The sequence below is a fragment of the Narcine bancroftii genome, chromosome 11, assembly GCF_036971445.1.
Source record: "Narcine bancroftii isolate sNarBan1 chromosome 11, sNarBan1.hap1, whole genome shotgun sequence".
NCBI lineage: Eukaryota > Metazoa > Chordata > Chondrichthyes > Torpediniformes > Narcinidae > Narcine > Narcine bancroftii.
Genome location: NC_091479.1, coordinates 80,205,909 through 80,226,089, shown reverse-complemented (window position 1 = coordinate 80,226,089; position 20,181 = coordinate 80,205,909). Strand labels below are relative to the sequence as shown.

The 20,181-nt window shown below is 40.3% G+C and overlaps 1 protein-coding gene across 1 annotated transcript in view; it reads right to left on the bottom strand.

Annotated features, from left to right (window-relative positions):
• LOC138746004 (tubby-related protein 3-like) overlaps positions 1 to 20,181 on the bottom strand; it is an 80,032-nt gene that overhangs the window by 7,647 nt on the left and 52,204 nt on the right. The window contains exons 7-11 of the mRNA XM_069903667.1: positions 16,749 to 16,943; positions 15,297 to 15,409; positions 8,870 to 8,984; positions 7,314 to 7,412; positions 5,102 to 5,273 (exon numbers count right to left, since the gene is read on the bottom strand). Coding sequence (XP_069759768.1) covers positions 5,102 to 5,273; positions 7,314 to 7,412; positions 8,870 to 8,984; positions 15,297 to 15,409; positions 16,749 to 16,943 — 694 coding nt within the window. The remainder of the gene's footprint in view (positions 1 to 5,101; positions 5,274 to 7,313; positions 7,413 to 8,869; positions 8,985 to 15,296; positions 15,410 to 16,748; positions 16,944 to 20,181) is intronic.

The window sequence follows — 20,181 nt, the reverse complement described above, 5'->3', positions numbered from 1 at the left end:
GGACTCCAATACTGTAAAAGGCTGGATGGCTTGGAGTTTGCCATATGTGTTCAGGAAAGTTTTCTAAATCAATATATAGGTATAGAGGTACCAACTAGAGAAAGTGCAATACTTTAAATAAAATGTTTTTTTTTAAATATAGTCCAATACTGTATCTCCTATTAGGGAAAGAGAGAGGACAGGTGACAGAAGTATGTTTCAGGGAACATTTTGGGTCCAATGATTACAAGTTTGTTAGTTTCTAGGTAATTATGGAGAAGGATAGGTCTGGGCCTCGGGTTGAAATTCTAAATTGGAGAAAGGCCAATTTTAAGGAAATGTGAAATGATCTAGAATGCATGGAAGACCTTCAAAGGAGACATTTCAGAGTACAAAGTTTCTATGTTCCTGTCAGGTTAGCAGGGATATTGGGGATCTGTTTTAGAAGAGAGAGGTATATAGCAGGAATAGGCAACATGGAGCAAATTAGGTATCTGAGAAGTATAAAAATACAAGAAAAACCTCAAGAAAGAAATCAGGAAGACTAAATGAAAACTAGGTAGGTTGCTTATGTGAAGAAAAATCGTAAGGGTTTCAACAGGAAAATTGAGAGCAAAAAGATAGTAAGAGACAAAATTGGTCCCCTTGAAGATCAAAGTGGTTGGGTTTCTATGGAGCCAAAAGAGTTGGGGGAGATCTTAAATGTTTTTATACCATCAGTATTCACTCAGGAAACAGGAACAGAGTCATAGGAAGTAAATAAAACAAGCAGTAACGTCATGAAGCCTATAAAGATTAAAGCAAATAAGGATAGATAAATCCCCAGGGCCTAACAAGATATTCCCTCTGACCTTGAGGGAGGCTAGTGCAGGGGCTCTGACAGAAATATTTAAAATGTCCTTAGCCACGAGTGTGGTACCAGAAAATTAGTGAGCAGCTCACATTGTTCCTTTGTTTTTAAAAAAAGGCTCCAAAAATAACCCTAGAAATTATTGGCCAGTGAATCTGAAGTCAGTAGTAGGTAAATTATTGGAAGGTGTTCTAAGAGATTGGATATACAATTATTTTGATAGCCATGGACTGATTAGGATTGCCAACATGGTTTTGTGCATGGTAGGTCATATTTAAACAATCTTATAGATTTTTTTTGAGGAGGTTACCAGGAAAGTTGACAGAAGAAAGGCTGTGGATATTGCCTACGTGGACTTTAGTAAGGCCTTCAACAATGTCCTGCATGGGAGGTGAATCAGGAAGTTTCAGATGCTAGATATTCATAGAGTAGTGGTGGTTGATTGCTTCTCAGAGTGGAGGCCTGTGACTAGTGGTGTGCCTCAGGGGTCAGTGCTGGGACCATTGTTGTTTGCCATCTATAACAATGACCTGGATGATGGGTGGGGTGTGGGCAGGTGAAGGAGCAAGACAGACTGTTGGGGAAGATAGAGAAGGATTTGCAGAAATGAAAATATTTGCTGATTATTTTGATTGGAAGGGTTAACTGTGTCAAAATGAAAGTGATGCCAAGATTACAATATCTTTTTTAATTGCTGCCTATTTCTTTGCCAAAAAATTTCTTTTATTATACTCAATGAAAGGGGGGGGGGGGGGGGAGGGGTGAAGGAATTTATCTATGTGGAGTGTTAAGTCAAAGCACAAAAGAAAGATAATCCTATATTAATACATATGATTACAGTAAGGCAAGAAATTAATGAGTGTATTGGGGGGGAAAAAAAGCAGGGATATCATTAAGAGCACCATTATGTAAGAATGTGTTGTTGCTTATGAATATAGGAAACAGAATATTAAACTCCTGGTATGACAAAGGAATAAGATGCATTGAAGACTGTTATGCAGAAGGAACACATGTCTTTTTATCAACTAAAACAGAAATATGGAGAGGCTAATGGAACTTTCTTCTGTTTTCTCCAGCTAGGGTCATTACTGAGAGAAAGATGGGGGCCAACGTTGGTCCCACCTGAAATTAGTGATATGGAGCAAATGATCTGGCTGAGGAATACATCCAAATTTATAACAAAAATTTATTGTACTCACCAGAGTGAAAGTGCAAAACCAGGTTTACAGAGGTCGAGGGAGAGATGGGAGTTCGGTGTTGTAATATCAGAAAGATAATGGTCTGATTGGTGTTTGGATAATATGATATCAATTATAAATGCAAGATATGGATTGGTTCAGTTCAACTTCCTACACCAATTATATCTTATGCCACAGAGCTACATAGGTCAAAAATCTGAAATATCGGATATGTGCTTTAGATGTGGGATTGAAACATAAATATTTTTACATGCTACATGGTCAAGTGTGAAGGTGAGGCCTTTTTGGCAGGATATTACAGAAATGTTAACAAAGATAACAGGGGTGTCCTTCATGGAAGACCTGGAGCTTTATCTTTTGTGTAACTTTAATGAAATAAATAATTAAGTTTACTCAATTCCAGATTTCTTTTGTCAAAGTAGCTTTATCAGTGGCAAAGAAGTGTATTGCAATTACATGGAATCCAACTCCCCCATACTCATAGCATGATGGACTGCAGACATGAATAGTGGTATACCTTGGAGAAAATTACATGCAATCTAAAAAACAAGTATGACACATTTGTCAAGATATAGCGGCCATATATGGACTACATAGTGTCCCAATTATAATAATGATAAAAATACAGATGCTGTTACAATATAAACAGATGCGGCTTCCCTGCATAGATTTTTTTTTAATGAGCTCTGATACTGTGTGGATTTTTATATTGTAAGGGTAGGGGGAAAGAGAGGGGTTTTCCTTTTTTTGTATGAAAAAAGTTTAATATATTGTGATAGTGAAGATTTTTACTATGTTATTTTTATAAAAAAATGTAAAATAAAATTATCTGGATGATAATGTGGTAAAATGCATCAGCAGATGACACTAAGATGTGGACAGGGAAGAAGATTTTCAAAGCAGACGGATCTGGATCAGCTGGAAAAATAGGCTGAAAAAATGGCAGATGGAGTTTAATGCAGACAAGTGTGAGGTGTTGCATTTCGGAAGGACAAACCAAGAAAGGGCAAACACGGTGAAATGTAGGGCACTGAGGAGTTCAGTAAAAAGAGGGATCTAGGAATACAGATACAGCAAATTGTGGTGTCACAGAAGTAAAGAGCGCTTTTTGGCATATTAGCCTTCATAAATCAAAGTATAGGTTGAGTAACCCTTAACCGAGGAGGCCCCAAAACATTTTTTTTAGTGCTGACATGTCGTCACAAGTGGAAAAAAATTCAACATATGACTTGCCCATGTGGGGCTCTGACGCTCTGTTGGAGCCAGTTTGATTACAATAACAGTAAAATGAAATCTTTGCTTTTGGCTGGGAAGATGCTAGGTCCAAGTCTTCAGCATCGGCTGCAGCCAGAGTCAGCGACGGCGACTCAATTCTGAGCATCGGATATGGTGACATCTGCATCGAAGAATTCACCTCGGGCTCCTGGGCAGGTACAGGGACTGTAGCTGGGGGGACTGGCAGCGGCCGTGGGGAGGTGGCGGGGACCGGCAGCGGCCGTGGGGAGGTGGCGGGGACCGGCAGCGGCCGTGGGGAGGTGGCGGGGACCGGCAGCGGCCGTGGGGAGGTGGCGGGGACCGGCAGCGGCCGTGGGGAGGTGGCGGGGACCGGCAGCGGCCGTGGGGAGGTGGCGGGGACCGGCAGCGGCCGTGGGGAGGTGGCGGGGACCGGCAGCGGCCGTGGGGAGGTGGCGGGGACCGGCAGCGGCCGTGGGGAGGTGGCGGGGACCGGCAGCGGCCGTGGGGAGGTGGACTTCTTTGTAAGGAGAGATCAAGATCTTTTCGGTAAGTACTAAATATCATTTCATGTGAATTTTCTACTTGTGGCGTCATGTCAGCACCCAAAAAGTCTGCAGTGGTTTGATGTTTCTGTTTAACCGCCCGTAACAGTATTCTGTTGATTCTACTATACTGCTTAGTTCCATTGTTCCATAATGCAAAAAAACCCAAAATCGTGTGGTCCCAAGCATCTCAGATAAGGGTACTTGACCTGTAATGAATATAGGTATTGGGATGCAATGGTAAAGTTGTGCAAGAAATCGGTGAGGCCGAATTTGGAGAATTGTGCAGTTTTGGTCACCTAACTACAGGAAAGATATCAATAAGAAAGAAAGAGTGCATAGAAGATTGTCCAGGATATTGCCCGGACTTCAGGAATTGAGTTACAGAGAAATGTTAAACAGGTTAGTACTTTCTTCCCTGGAGTGTAGAATAGGGGAGATTTGATAGGGGTATTTAAAATTATGAGGGGAATAGAAAGAGTAAATGTAGATAGGCTTTTTACACTGAGGGACGGTGAGATACACTAGAGGACATGGGTTAAGAGTGAAAGGAGAAAAGTTTAGGGGAACTTCTTCACACAGAGTGTGGTGGGAGTGTGGAATGAGCTGTCAGCTGAAGTGGTGAAGGTGGACTCAATTTTAATATTTAAGAAGTTGGATAGGTCCATGGATGGGAGAGATAAGGAGGGCTATGGACCTGGCAAAAAATAAAATGGTTTGGCACAGACTAGAAAGGTCAAAGGGCTTTAATGTTCTATGGTTCTAAAGTTCTGAGGGACAGGACTTGAGTTCACCTGGAAAGACTGTGAGTAATTAGAAATCAGCATGGTTCTGTGCAGGAGAAGTTATATTTCACAAATCTTACTGGAATATAAGAGGCTGAAGAATGACCTCAAACATTTACAAAATTATGAAAGGCACAGGTAGGAAATCATTTTTCCAGGAGTAGGCAAGTCTAAAACTAGAGGGCACAAGTTTAAGGTGAGAGGGAGGAATTTAAAGGAGATTTAAGAGTCAACTATTTCCACACAGTAGACAGTGGATTTTGGAATAAACTGCAAGAAGAGGTGGAGGAGGCAAATGCTATTACAATATTTACAGGTACTTGGGTAGAAAAGTAGAGGGATACAGCAAACAGGATGAGCATAGACAGGCATCATGGTCAGCAGGGATGAGATGGGGCCCTAAAGACCCATTTTTTGTGCTACACAAATGCATGAATACTCCACATCCAGACAATTAATCACTGAACTTTCCATCACTCCAAGCATCTGACCTTCAGGTTTGATACTTACGATCATTGTCATGAACAATCTGAAAGTTCTTGACAGATGCCTGTGTAACTCTCCCGTGGAAATTCAGTACATAAGACTGCGTATCATCGTTCCAAACAGGCACTTTGTTATGCAACTCAATTAGGTTTTCCATATTTCGGTTCTGCCACATTAACAGCAAGCTTTCATGTTCCTGGGAGATTTTTTTGAAAGCACAAGTAATCATTGTTAACATTTGTAATCCATCCTTCAAGAACAGATTTGAAGATGAGATAAACTTGGAGAATTTGGCAAAAATAAAACAGCCAAGGCTACTTTGGAATTTATTTCCTTATTTAACCAGTTTCTGATTATGCTTTGGTGTTAATGGGATCTTTTCATAACACAAAAGACAATTCTGCTTAAGAAATATGGAAACTGTTAAATTTAAAACTAAAAGAAACTAACTACGCAATAATTTGTACACATTAAGTGGACATCAAGGTGTATGTGCATATATACCATATTTGATAGCATATAAAGACCCACATTTTACCCCCCCAAAAAATGGCTAAAAACCATATCTGGGTCTTGAAGTTGAGGTATCTAATAGGCTAATGTTTACACAGATGCCGTAGACTACCAGTACTTATACCTAGCCTAACTTCATAATACTGTATTATTTACTCAAATTTCATCATTATTATTATGGAAACTTAAATTAAAAAAGGAGAGATGAATATCTTTGTTTAGTTCCCAATTCTAAAAAGTTAAGCCACAACCGTTTCTGAGCTCGTGTGCAGGTTACTGTCTCTATTTGTCATACGTGCCACATACATCTTCATTACATTGAAACATCTTTTAGTTTTTAAATGAAACTTGAAATGAGGGTGATAATGATGAGTAATACCAACAGGGATCATTGTCACTGCTTGGCTCACTAGCATCATCGCCATCTATAGTTGCACACCAAAAAATCCCAGACATGTTCACGAGCCGTAGCTATTTTGTGTATTCGGTGTTTATCACAACAGGGGCATGTCAGTACATCGAGTATTATCATAAAAATAACAACAGAAATATAAATGCACGGTGAAGGCAGTGGAAGATTTTACCCTCAAGGTGGCTACAGGAGAAAAGTGCTTAAACTATTTTATTGGATACACTCAAAGTGGTAAACTATGCAAAGGAGCATGGTAATAGAGAGGCAGTGAGAGTTTTTGGAGACCACCTACAGTAAAAATTATACAAGAATGGAGAAAGTGAGAACAGCAGCTACAGACTGCTTGAAAGCGCTGTCCAGCCCCACATTGGCCAGAACTTGAGGAGGAGTTAAAAAAAAACAAACTGGCTGATAAATAAGAGGAATTCAGAGAAATGCATTTCTACCAAAATGATAATTAATGAGGCCAGGAGATTATAAGAACAGGGAATCAGGGTTTTGTAGGAACAGAAGGTTGGCATTACCAGTTCATGAAAAGGTAAGGTTCATCAATGCATACAAAAAAATCCATTGTACAGAAAATGCCAGCAGATTATGAAGACAACAGGAAGAGTGAAATATCCCACCACTCCACAGGGGTGTGTAAGAAATCTTGGGGAAATGTAAGAACTGAAATTATTGTGAAGGCTTTTATCTCTACTGGTAGCTTGTGTGAGGTGTTTTCTGCTAAAATGTTTTCTGCTATAGCTAAGCTGCTTTTTTCTCTTGAAAATTAGAGCAGTATTGTTATTAAAAAGATTTTTCCTGTTGTCCTAGTTGTATGTTTTGTCCAATAATTGAATAACATTAAATGTTACCTGTAAATACACTAAACAAATGTTTCTTAATATTTGCTGCTGAATTTAAGGGGGGTGGGGGGGGGGGAAGAGATCTTTATATGCCCATGGGTCTTATTTGCCATCAAATACGGTACTCAACATTTTAAATAGGTTGTAATTTCACCTCCACTGTACCTACTATTGATCTTCATGATGCCTATTTGATTCATTGAGTTCCAAAAATGTGTCTCATGTACTTGGCATCATGTTTTTTTTTAAATATTTGTGTCATTGTTCAAGTCCTATAGGTCAGCTAACCCAACATCCAGATCTCATTTTAAAAGCAGTTAATGATAGTTTCATAATTTCTTTTTCCTTATAGATCTGTAATGGTTCATATGACAACAGGTCCTTGAAATTCAAGTTTTATGATCACAATATCCTGCAAAATTAAAATACATTAGATACGAAGATTTTTTTAAAAATGACTTACATTACGAGGCTTGATAGGGACTCGTTCATGACTCATGCTCATCCCTGGAATGACAACAGTCATTTTCCTTGGCCCCTTAAACCCAAGAACATTGGTCTCCTGGAGAGAAATACAAGTTCTTTCATTAATAATTTATGACAATATTATTGCACACAAATACCAAAACCATCTCAAATCACACATACTACACCTGTCAGATTAATGGTTAAAGCACAAGGTCAGGAACTTGGTACCACATTGGTCAGAGTTGAATTGGGTGCACAGAGGGAAGATGCAACTACTTGTCCCCAGGCTCTTGCAAACCTGAAGCAATTGAGTATGTAAAATTACACAGTGAGTGCATATATGCTAGAGGAAGTGGTAGAGCCAGATGCAATTATATTAAAAAAATATTTGGTGCAGGGATAGGAAAAAATTTGTGGGATATGGGTCCTTTTTTGTCAGCTCTAGTTTTGATATGAAATAATTCAAATCAGCTAAGGGGATTTTGAATGAAAGTAGTTGGAATGGTTTCAGTCGTAGCTTTGACACTCACATGCTAGACTTTACATAACGGATGGGGATATGACTAGAGCTTCAACCTCCCAATTAGCCATTTAACTATCTACTACTATTGAGGACCTGATGTTAATGAACCACAGAATTTTATTCTGATATGTTGGATACGAGATGGTTTAGCTCTAACAATGGCATGCTGTGTCATACTCATGAGCACTCTTATGTGACAGCTTCACCAAGTTGGTATGTCATTGGTACTGTTCCTGGCAGGTTCTGCACTCCTCAATGAATCACGTTGATCCCCTAGGTTAACTATAATACACAGCAAGTAGCATGACATGGCCATGAAGTTACGTATTGTTTATGGCCAGTTTTGAGCTGCCAGATGAAAGTCCATTTGGTAACACAGCAGTGCTAAACAACATAATAGAAGATGTCTTTGATGTGAAGACACGACTGTGACTCCATGAGGTCTATACAGTGGTCATTTCAGTCACTGCTTTTATGGAACAGAGGCATCTTCCAGAGGTCATATCCTGTCATTATGTTCTTCACCAAAGTTCAATGGAGTCCACATTATTATTTTATTGACTGATAATGTCATCTTGATTGATTTCTAAGCAATAAAAATAATTATAATGTACAGTTAATGTTTATGAAAATCAATTATCGTCTTTGCAGCCTATTACACCAAATCTACAAGATACTGAGATACATTTTAAGCAAGATTGCTCATTTATGAATAGGATCTTCCAATCTACTGGGACCTTTCCAGAGAATTTTGGCAAATTGTCACCAAACTGATTCCATCTGCATTGAATTTGTCCATCGTTATTGAATGAAGATCTACCGGGACCAATGCCTGAAGAGGGCACACAAAATCAGTGAACCTGTGCGGACTCGAAAGGCCAACATGGCCTGTTTCCGCTCCGTAAATGGTTATATGGTTATATATGGTTATAACATCCATACTGAGGACTTAGAAAAGTTCATCTATTCATAGAGGACTACTCAAACAATGATTCCAGATTCTAGAATGAAAAATATTCTACACTTACATAGCAAATTGCAGCTAATTCTTGCCTGGTATTGGCTTCATTAAGCAAACCAACGGCTTTTGCAGGATTTACTCCATTATCATAGATTGTAAATTTAGTTCCCATTAAATTTGACCTAATTGAAAAGAAAGCCAACAATAATCAGCATTATTCACAATGTATAGAAAAACAAAAGAAGTGCAGATGTTAGAAAACATTGGAAAGACTCAACAGGTCAGACAGCATTCGTGGACAGATGAACTATCAATGGTTTAGGTTGGTCCATTTTTTGAAACTAGGCTGGAAAGGGGAGGTAGAAATTATAAAATGGGAGGAAGGGCTGGGGAGGGGGCGAAGAAATGTGATTCTGGATAAAAGGTAGAATAAGTGGAGAAACAAACAGGTGGGGGAAGAGACAGCTGCCAGGGAGGCAATTTAGAGAGAAAAGCAAGTATGGGACCAGGTAAAGGACAGATGGGAAGTGGAACTGGATTGAAATGGAGGTTAGCAGAAACTGGAAAATTCAAAGTTCATCTCATTGCTTTTTAGGCTACCAAGGCAAAATCTGATGCTTCATTCCTTGAGTTTATGTTCAGCCTCACCTTGGCAGTGGATGAGGTGGGGAAGAAGAAAGTTTGTGTGGGATTGATAATAGGCATTAAAATGTTGGCAAACGAGCACATGCTTGGCAAAATGGTCATCCAATCTGCATTTGATCTCACAAATATAGAAGAGGCCACATCAAGAGCACTAAATACTATAGACCAGGCTGAATGAGGTGCAGATAGAGCTCTGCCTTGCCTGGAAGGTCTCTATGGCTCTGCATGAAGGTGTGGGAGATGAAGGGACAAGTATTGGAGGGGGGTGGGGGGAAGAACATATAACAAGATCCTGAGTGCCTCCGCAACGTGTCAACGAAAAAGACATTTCCTCTTGTCAAGTTGTCAAGACTTGGAACCACTGTTTGAAACAGAGGTGAATAATTTCTTCTGTCAATAGGTTGGTGAGCTTTGGAACACTTCCACAGAGGGGAGTGAAAGTAAAGGCTTTGGAAACTTAAAGCAGAGAAATGAAGAATTTTGATAAGGAAGTGGATAAAATGAGATGCAGATAAATAGAATAGAGAGTTGGAGAGTTAGTCAGATTAACAGTGATCTTATTTGTATGGCATATTTGAATGTCCTACTTAGAGTTCATATGCACCTGAATAATGTAAGAGACTGTTCATTCTTCACTGCAGATTTATCTGATCTTCAATTGCACTTTCCAACCACTTAATTGGTGTTTTACTAATTAAGAACTTTTATTCTTAATTTCTTTGTCCATTTACACAGATATATTATTTTTCATAATGCTTGTTGGTTCGCTAATATGAATCCCATCTATACATGTGCAGCCAATTCTTCTGTTTGACTTGCAGCACAGGCACCATTTTGAGCGCTGACGAAAGGTTGACAAAAGTCAGTAAATCGTATTTAAGACAATCCGACAAACATATGGAGGCCGAGCGCGAACCCCAGAAAGGCTCTCCCTAGAAGAAGGTGAGCAAAAAGCAATCCAGGGCAGCCATTGGGAGGTTCCCAGGCCCCAAGATGGGGGAGAAGTGCAGTGTAACCGACGTGCTGAAGAACCAGCAGGCCTGCCAGGGAGCAGTCAGACCGCTGAGAAGCAGCAATGCCGACCTACACCCATTGGCTCAGGGCAAGCCAATCTACCTCTGTTGCGGTAGGATCAGGTGACAGCTGCCTACCCTCGTGGAAGGTGGGGCCCAACTCTGGCTGCACGACCTAGCTTCACTGAAGTTGAGGTCTGACGTGTCTGGCAGTGATACAGAAATGCTGCCACAGGAGGTGAGCTCATTGAGGGAATGTCTCTCTCAGTTCTAGTGGCAGTGAAAAGGAGGTGCCTTCACTTAGTAAGACAAGATTGGGCCGCTCTACGACCTGCTCATCGTAGTTAATCTGCCCGCTCAACAGGCAAGGTTGGCCTCCAGCCGCACAAAAAGCCTGAGTGAAGGTAATGCAAGTGTCTCTGATACACGGGCACCCGCTCAATCGGGGTCCATCACAAACGCCTGCCGGAGTGCAGAGTCTATGACCAATGAGGAGATATTGCTAAGACTGGACAAGTTGGAAGGCATGATATAAGCAATCGTGAGTAAACCACAAGTGCCTTCTGAGCAGGGGGAGGAATCTTATTTCCAATATGAATGGGACGTAGGATGAGGTGGAGCCTGAGGGGCCAGACGTGGAAATCGAGTCCCCCTAACCCCCAATACACTTCTCCCATTGGTCGGGTTGAGAGAAAAGTTCCATCTATCTCAGCAAAATAGGGCAACCCCCTCAAAGAAATTGAGGGGTCAATATTTTATCTGGTATCTAATGTCTTTGAAGAGACGCTGCTAGAGGACTCGATTAAAAAAAATACCACTGCCCAGCCATTTGCCCTCAGTTGTATGTACCAAAAGTAAATTTGAACGTCCCCATGAGAGCCAAGAACATGAAGCTGCAAAGATTACAGGGTTCTCTGGTTAAAGGTATCACTGCGTTTTCCCAGACACTGTCATCAGATTATAAAAGAGACACCACAAGATGCACTGGGGTTGCTCTCTCATGCCAATTACGAACTTAATGTCTTCAGGTAGGAGTTGATAAAGCCTGATCTAAATGTTCAGTATGCTCATTTATGTAAACCCGCTAATCCTGTCACTAAATGTCTCTTTGATAAGGATTTGAGTAAACAGGTGAAGGACCTGAATGAGCAGCAGAAGGCAGCAGCTGGAGTGGTTAGAGGTTCGAGAGTACAGGCAAGAGCAACTGCTATGTTCCTTCCCAATCACAGGTACGCGGGGGGCTTTAAGAGGCGATATTCCTCTCAGGCGGCACCATCACGCAGGCATTTTTTATAGCAGCACCCTCTGTGGAGACATTGGCAGCAGAATTTTCCTGCCCAAAGCTCTTCACAGAGTGGCCAAGTGCCAAAAAAAATGAGTACCACCTATAGACAGCTGAGTGCATTTTCTATGATGACGATAAGATTATGGGCGGTCAATTAACAATGTTCTTTAGCCAATGGTGTAATCTTACTACTGATGCTAATATACGGCATACAGTGTCTGGGTATCAAAGTGAGTTTGACCCACAGAAATTCCCTCCGGTTAGGAGTAAGGGCTTATACAATTATATACACAGCCCACAGCTCATGGAAGCTACACATAAAGAGGTTATGGCATTAGAACACAAAAACGTAATAGAACGCTGCTGCCAGGAAGAGAATGGGTTCATTTCAAACATATTCACGAGTCCCATGAGAAACGGAGGAACGAGAGTGATCTTAGATTTATCTGACCTAAATGAGTATGTCTTATGCCAACATTTCAAAATAATGGTTCACTACGTTATGCCTATATTATGTAAGGGCTATTTTATGTCATCCATCGATTTACAAAATGCTTATTATTCAATATCTATTCACTGGCTCTCGAGAAAGTACCTGAAGTTTATTTGGCAGGACGAATTGTGGCAATATAAGGCACTCCCTAATTGACTTTGTTCGGCGCCCAGAATACTAAAAAAATTGCTGAAACTGGGTGAGTCATATGGTGATGAGTTACTTGGATGACACCATCGTGACTGGCAGGTCCATGGGCGAAACACTGAGAGCAGTGAACACCACTTCAGCGATGCTGCAGGAACTGGGATTTACTATACACCCAGAAAAATCAGTCCTCAGCCCAAACAGAGAAATTAACTTCCTCGGGTTCCTCTTAAACGTGGAATCTATGAGAATAACATAACCAGAAGATAAAAAGGTGGAAATTCTTCAGGCTTATAGTGTTTTGATTGCAGAATCACATCCCTCTCTACGTAAAGTAGCAACAGTAATTGGGAAATTGGTGGCTGCTTTCCCAGCCGTTCAGTACGGTCCACTAAAATATGGATTCCAAGAAAGATAAAGTACAAGCCTAAAAGGCCACCATGGGTAATCCTGATAGACCTATGAGCTTATCGCAAGAGGCTAGAGCAGAACTTGCGTGGTGGAAGACAAATGTATCAGAGGCTTATGCCATGATAGAGATTAGAAAGTTTGATATGGAAATCCATCAGATGCTAGTGGTGAAAGATGGGGCACCAGAGACTTAACTACCTCTGCCAATGGCAGATGGACTATTCAAGAGATTAGTCTGGCATCATCATCTGGCATTAACTTCCTAGAAATGTTGGCAGCTCAGTTGGCACTGAAATCGTTCTGTGCAGAGAAAAGGGGTATACATGTGTTGATGAGGTTAGACAACACCTCAGCAGTAGCATACATGAATAAAATGGGAGGTTTGAAGTCCCCATCATGTAACTGGCTCGCAATACAGACGTGGAGTTGGTGTACTGCGAGGAATATCTGAATTACAGCCGTGTATTTGCCAGGGTGTCTGAACTATCAGGCAGATTTGATGTCTAGAAAGTTCAATGATAGAACAGAATGGATGTTGGGGGAAAGAGATTTAATCTGATAGTACAAAATTTTGGGTTGCCAGAAATCGATCTGTTTACATCTCGTTTAAATGCCCAAGTACCGAGATATATATCCTGGTTGCCAGACCCTCCGGTAGATGCCATAAACGCCTTTACAATTGATTGGGCAGAACTGAACTTCTATGCTTTTTCCCACTTCTCATTAGTAGCTAAATGCCTGCACAAAGTTCAAGAGGATGGGGCCACTGGACTCCTGGTGGTGCCAAATTGGCCTTCCCAGTCCTGGTTCCCAATGCTGAATTGGATGCTGCTGGAATGGCCTTTACTGTTGAGAAGGAGCAAGGAATTGCTAGTTCAGCCAGTATCTCTCCTTCCCCATCCTCTCATTCACCTCGATCTCTTATGTTGAGGATTGATGTGAAAAGTTTGGCGTAAAAGGACTGAAGCTGAAAACAGTGAACATTATTTGTGCTTCATGGAAAAAGTCATCTCAAAAGCAATATGCCATTTATTAACATAAATGGCATCTGTTTTATTTTAATGTGAGTTTAAATGTTAATTACGTTTCAGTTTCAAATGTTTTGCATTTCTTCACTGATTTGTTTTATGTTCACGTACCCAGTTATACTGCTACCAATATGGTCAAGAGTGCTTTGGCGGCTTGCCTGACTCTATGAGACACCGAACACTGTCAGGAATCATCCCCTGATTTCAAGATTCACGAGGGGAGTATTTCACTTGCCACGTATGCCACGTTATCATGCCACCTGGGTTGTTAAAAGTTGTGTTGGATGTGTCGCCAGCATATACTTTGGACTTATGTGACTTTCTCGGAAATTTCTCATGCTCGTGGCCTTGACTTTGGTCCAAAGAATACAGACTTTAACTTGTTTACACTTAGACTATATCATTTGGGAAAATGATTTTGTTGAACTTCATGTTCATGACTTGTTGAAACTTAATAAACTTGGTAGTGTAGGAACAAAGTTTAAATTGTATGCTTATCAAGAGGATGGAAGAGTATGTGTAAATCGCATCCTCGGGCATCCTATCAGACCTTGGCCAGATGGCTAAAGAGGACCATGAGGTTGGCTGGAGTGGATACCACTCGGTTTGGGGCTCACTCAACCAGAGCGGCAACTACGTCTACTGGTAGAGTGGCAGTCCCCATTTGGGATATCTTCCGTCAGGCGGGATGATCAAATGAAAGAACTTTCAACAGGTTTTACAATAAACCTCTGACGACAGAGGGGAAAAATTTCACTGCAGCAATTTTGCAGGCTGCTGATAGAATTGTGCCTCTTACTAGAGGTTCATTGATCTACCCTATGGTCTTTCAGACCATGTGAAAAAGAGACCACTGAGCTTTGAAATCTCACATTAACGAACCAACGAGCATTACAAAAAATAATGGAGCATTAAAGGAGAACTTACCGGTTCGAAGTTTGATGATTATTATTTGAGTAATGGGAGTGGTGAGATAATATGCCCTCCTCACCCTCCCGAAATTACTTACAAGTATGCCTCACAATAAAATGCTCTTTTGACAGAATACCAGTGATCACGTTTTACAAGATTCCAAGATTGGCTGCACATACGCAGAGGGGATCTCACATTATGTCACCACTCCCAACTCTCAAATAATCATCAAACTTCAAACCGGTAAGTTCCCGTTTAATGCTCCATTAAACCTTATGACAATTACTTGCCATATGCTTTCCCCACCAGTGCATGGTCCATTTGATCCATTTCATTCAACTGAAATAGGCTGAAGGTTATTAATTAAAGCCATTGCATCATCAACTCTTTCAAAAATCTACTCAAGGATAAATTATCTGTTGATTGAAATAATGCAAATTATTGATGATATATTCAATTAATTAATTCTTGAACGCACCAAATTTAATCTACATAAAGTTACATCTATCATTCGATCTATATACTGGACTTTGTAATTATGGCAGATATCACCAACTCACCTTAATTTCCCTATGTAGCTTTCAGCTTCTCGTGATAAGTCTGTTGCATCAACAGATATTAAATAATTGGAAGTTTTGCTTTTTTTTCTTTTTCTTCCAGCTAATAAAAATATCTGTGAAAAATAGTATATTTAGAACTCTGCTCATCACAGTCATTTAAGATTGGGGAGCAGACACAAAAGTGTGAAAGCACACACAAACACATTTAAAGATGGTTTCTTCCTCTCAGCCCTCGTGCTCCGGAATGAACTCCACAACAATGTTATCATGCTACTCTTGCTTAGAATTATTTCATCTTTCTTTTCACTGTAACTCTATACTTTGCAAATTGTATTCTTTACATTAGGGTCTTGATTAGCTAGAGCATCAAAAGTTATGGGAAGAAGGCTGGGAAGTGGGGCTGAGTGAGAAAATGGAATGAGCTCATGAATGAATAGCAGGACAGATTCAATGGGCTGAATAGCCTATTTATGTCCTTGTGTCTTATGGTTTTACCTGCATGAATTTAGCAATAATCTGTTAGACTGATAACAAAATAACCCTTATAAGTGTACTAGGTAATAATGTGACAAACTTTATAACTTTCTACAGTCACATTGTAGTAAATTAAGACATTCTTTTCTCTTCCCTAATTATTGTGTTACTTAATATGTTCATAACTTGATTATTCATTATTGCAGAGTACAACTTTTCACACTGATGGCATCCAGTATTAAGTATTTCCAGTATAGTAGTCAAGATTCCCACAGGAAAATCATCTCACATCCTGGGCAGCTCTACAAATTCCCATGTCAAATGTAGCTCCTGCCACAAAGTTTCTATCCCAGTTTATAATAATTGGACGAAAAAAAAACACTTCAGCAGAAATGTCTTTATATTATACCAATTGCTGCAAAGACAAACTCTCAACTCAAAGGAAGCCATATGCCTACAGTGTAAAATCCAATTCAAAACACAATGTCACTATTGAGAGCCTTGTCTGCTTTACTTTACTGGCTTATTCCTTGATAAACATTCCTTATGACTTGCATCTCACTAACTTTGCTCTACATTAAAATTCCATTTTTATGTCTACATAGGCGAAATGTGAATAGTTTACGCTGTAAATATTTGTCTAAATGGAAAATGAATCGAGCTGCTAGGTGAAGTTGTGAATGCAGGCTCAAATTTAACATTTGAGAAGAATTTGGACAGGTACATGGATGGTACAGATATGGAGGACTATGGATGAGGTGCAGGTCAGTGGGACTAAGCAGAAAAATGGTTCGGCACAGATGAGAAGGGCCGAAGGGGCCTGCTTCTGTGCTGTAATGTTGTATGGAATCAGAAAATCAGAGGTGCTGATACTTGAATTGAAAGACGAGTATTGCTAACATTTCTTGGATCAGTTTAATTTACACTTTGCTTTGTTTCCATTGGTTTACAGCAAAAAATCCCCAAAGTTTGACTCACCTTCTTGCCATCATCACGCTCAAGATGCATGAAGTAGGTTGGATACAGACCACGGTCCATTCCTTTCTTGTCCCGGGTGATCCTGCATTGAATAGTTATTCCCCGAGGGGCAGGTCCCAGCACAAATTCCTCCAAGTTGTCTATGTCCAAATTTAACCCAGATGCAGGAGAAGGGAGAGAGGCAGCAGCTGACTCCTTCAAATTACAAGGGAAAAACTTGATATTATTAATGCAGCTCATCCATGTGGTCTGGAATTTTACGCCATCAAATGAAATATTGCAACAGAAGTAGGCCTGAGAAATGAACCAATTCATTGTTGGAAATCTCACATTCTGCCTTAGTTGTGGAGTGATGCCAGTCCATGTTTCCCCTTACAACAAATCAAAGATTCTATATGACCTTCTACTGTTTTAATCCACACCCCCCATTAAAGTTAAAGATAAAGGGGCCAATTGTGATTTTTTTTAACATCTTGCAATCATGGAGGCCTCTGCCAAAGATGAAGGTGCCCATGCTCATCAGTGAATCACAAGGGATTGCAGACTCTGGGGGATCATTGGACCAGTACAGGGCATCAGAAGTGGGAGAACACACTCCACCAAGAACTCTAAGAGTAAACACTACAGGAAAGGTGGCCACGGCAGCAAACCGGCAAGGGCCTCAGCAGCTGAAGGACTCACACTGGGCTGTGAGAGACTGGCTCATGGGAACCAGGTATTGGGACCGAGACTTGAAAGAGTGTAGACGACAAGAAGGGTTGCCAAAGGGGCTTTGGGTGCTGAAAGCTTACTGACATATCAGAAGTTCAGAACTGGGAGCTCTGGTTTACCAATAAATCGGACAGGACACTGTGCAGCTGCAGAATTTCCTTCTGTGACTTCCCAATTAACAGTGTCAGAAACCTGACACTGCTAGAAGACAAATGCATCATAATAGAGTCCATAGGTATACCCATTCAATCTTCACACATTTTCCAGCAACAAGACCATAGAACATTACAGCACAGAATCAGGCCTCTTGGCCCAAACCCTCCATACTTCTCCCATCTCTGTACCTGCCCAAATTCCTCTCAAAATTGAGCCTGCATTCACCATTTCAGCTGGAAGCTCATTCCACACCCCCACCACTCTGTGTGAAGAAGTTCCCCCTAAACGTTTCCCCTTTCACCCTTAATTCATGTCCTCTGGTTTGTATCTTACCTACCCACAGTGGAAAAAGCCTATTTACATTTACTCTGTCTATCCCTTTCTTAACTTTAAATACCTCTACCAAATCTGCCCTCATTTTTCTACACTCCAGGGAATAAAGTCCTAACATTTCCCTATAACTTAATTCCTGAAGTTCAAGCAATATCCTAGTAAATCTTCTCTGCACTCTTTCCATCTTATTAATATCTTTCCAGTAGTTAGGTGACCAAAACTGCACCAGTATTCCAAATATGGCTTCACCAATGTCGTATACAACTTTATCATAACTTCTCAACTCTTGTACTCAATACTTTGATTTATGAAGACCAATATGCCAAAAGATCTCTTTACAACCCTATCCACCTGTGACGCCACTTTCAGGGAATTATGCATCTGTATTCCCAGATCTCTCTGTTCTACCGCACTCCTCAATGCCTTACCATTTACCATGCATGTAATTTCATGGTTTGTACTTCTAAAATGCAACACCTCACAGTTTTCTGAATTAAATTTCCATCCTATTTTTCCAGCTGGTCCAGATCCTTTTGCAAGCTTTGAAAACCTTCTTCACTGTCCACAACACCTCCAATATTAGTGTCATCTGCAAAATTGCTGATCTAATTTACCACATTATCATCCAGATCATTGATAGAGATAACAAACAACAATGGTCCCAGCACCGATCCTTGAGGCACACCATTAGTCACAGGCCTCCAGTTTGAGAAGCAATCATCTGCCATTACTCTCTGGCTTCTCCCGTCCAGCCATTTTCAAATCCAGTTCACTACTTCACAATGAATACATAGCATCTGAACCTTCCTGACTAACCTCCCATGTGGGACTTTGTCAAAGGCCTTCCTAGTAACCTCCATGAAAACCTTTATAAGATTGATTAAGCATGATCTACCATCCACAAAGCTATGTTGACTATCCTAATCAGTCCATGGCTATCCAAATAATTCTGTTTGATCTCTTGGAACTCCTTTGAATAATTTACCTACTACTGACAGCAGGCTCATTGGCCTATAATTTCCAGTTACTTTTAGAGTCTTTTTAAAGCAACAGAACGTGAGCTACTCTCCAATCCATTTGCACAACACCCATGTCTGATGTTTTAAATGTTTCTGCCAGAGCCCCTGCAATTGCTACACTAGCCACCCTCAAAGTCAGAGGGAATATCTTGTCAGGTTTTACTTGCTTTTTTTTAAATTTTTTATTTTTCACACCATAAATCACATTAGCCATGATATACACTATTTCTTTTTCACACATATACAGTGACTTTTTCTCCCCCCCCCCTTCCTCCCAAGCCACCCCCCCACCCCCTCCCCCCCATCCATTTTAGGTATACAATCTAGGTTGCATTAAGCCAGTCAGACAGACAATGTTGTCATTCAACAAAAATACACCAGAAATTCTACTGAGTCCATTCTTTTCTTTCCTTCTCCTTCTATCAACTTAGGTAATGTTTGTCCCCGGTAGGTTTTCGCTATTGTATTTAATGTAAGGCTCCCATACTTGTTCGAATATTTCAATATTATTTCTTAACCTATATGTTATTTTTTCTAATGGAATACATTTATTCATTTAAATTTAGTAGTTTCTTCCTTTTAATTTGGTTATGTATTCCATTAATATTTAAAGTCATATAGTTCAGCGTAGCCCTTTTATATTTTGTTTATCTTCTCTTTCCGTTTTTCCATCATTACCTTTCCTCCTTTTCCATTTCTGTTTTCTTATTTTCAACTCTTTACCAGACAACATTCCTACAACATCCAATATTTTCCTTATTCTCCTATTTCTATCTTCTTTATCCCCAATCTCCCCTTCCCCTCCTGAGTTGTCCTTTATCCTTTGTCGGACAACCACATCTCCCCTCTCCATTTGGATTTGCGAATCCACTCGCAAGCGTCAACTGATTTTGCAGTGACCGCTATTTCCCCCACCCCGCCCCCCCCAGAAAAGATTTCACTTTTCATATGTCACAAAGGTCACTCTTTTAATTCCCTCCTTATTCTCTCTATTCCATTACCTTCCCTTATTAATTCTTGTCTATATTATCTATATTTTCCTCTAAGTACAGATACATTCACGTATGCACATTGTCTCTATTCACTCTTATACCTCTTTACCCGCATACATATCAATCGTGATCATTTTTACTCTCATTACCCGTCTTCCTCCCTCAGTCTATTTTTGTAATTGTTCTGCAAATTTTCGTGCTTCTTCTGGATCCGAGAATAGT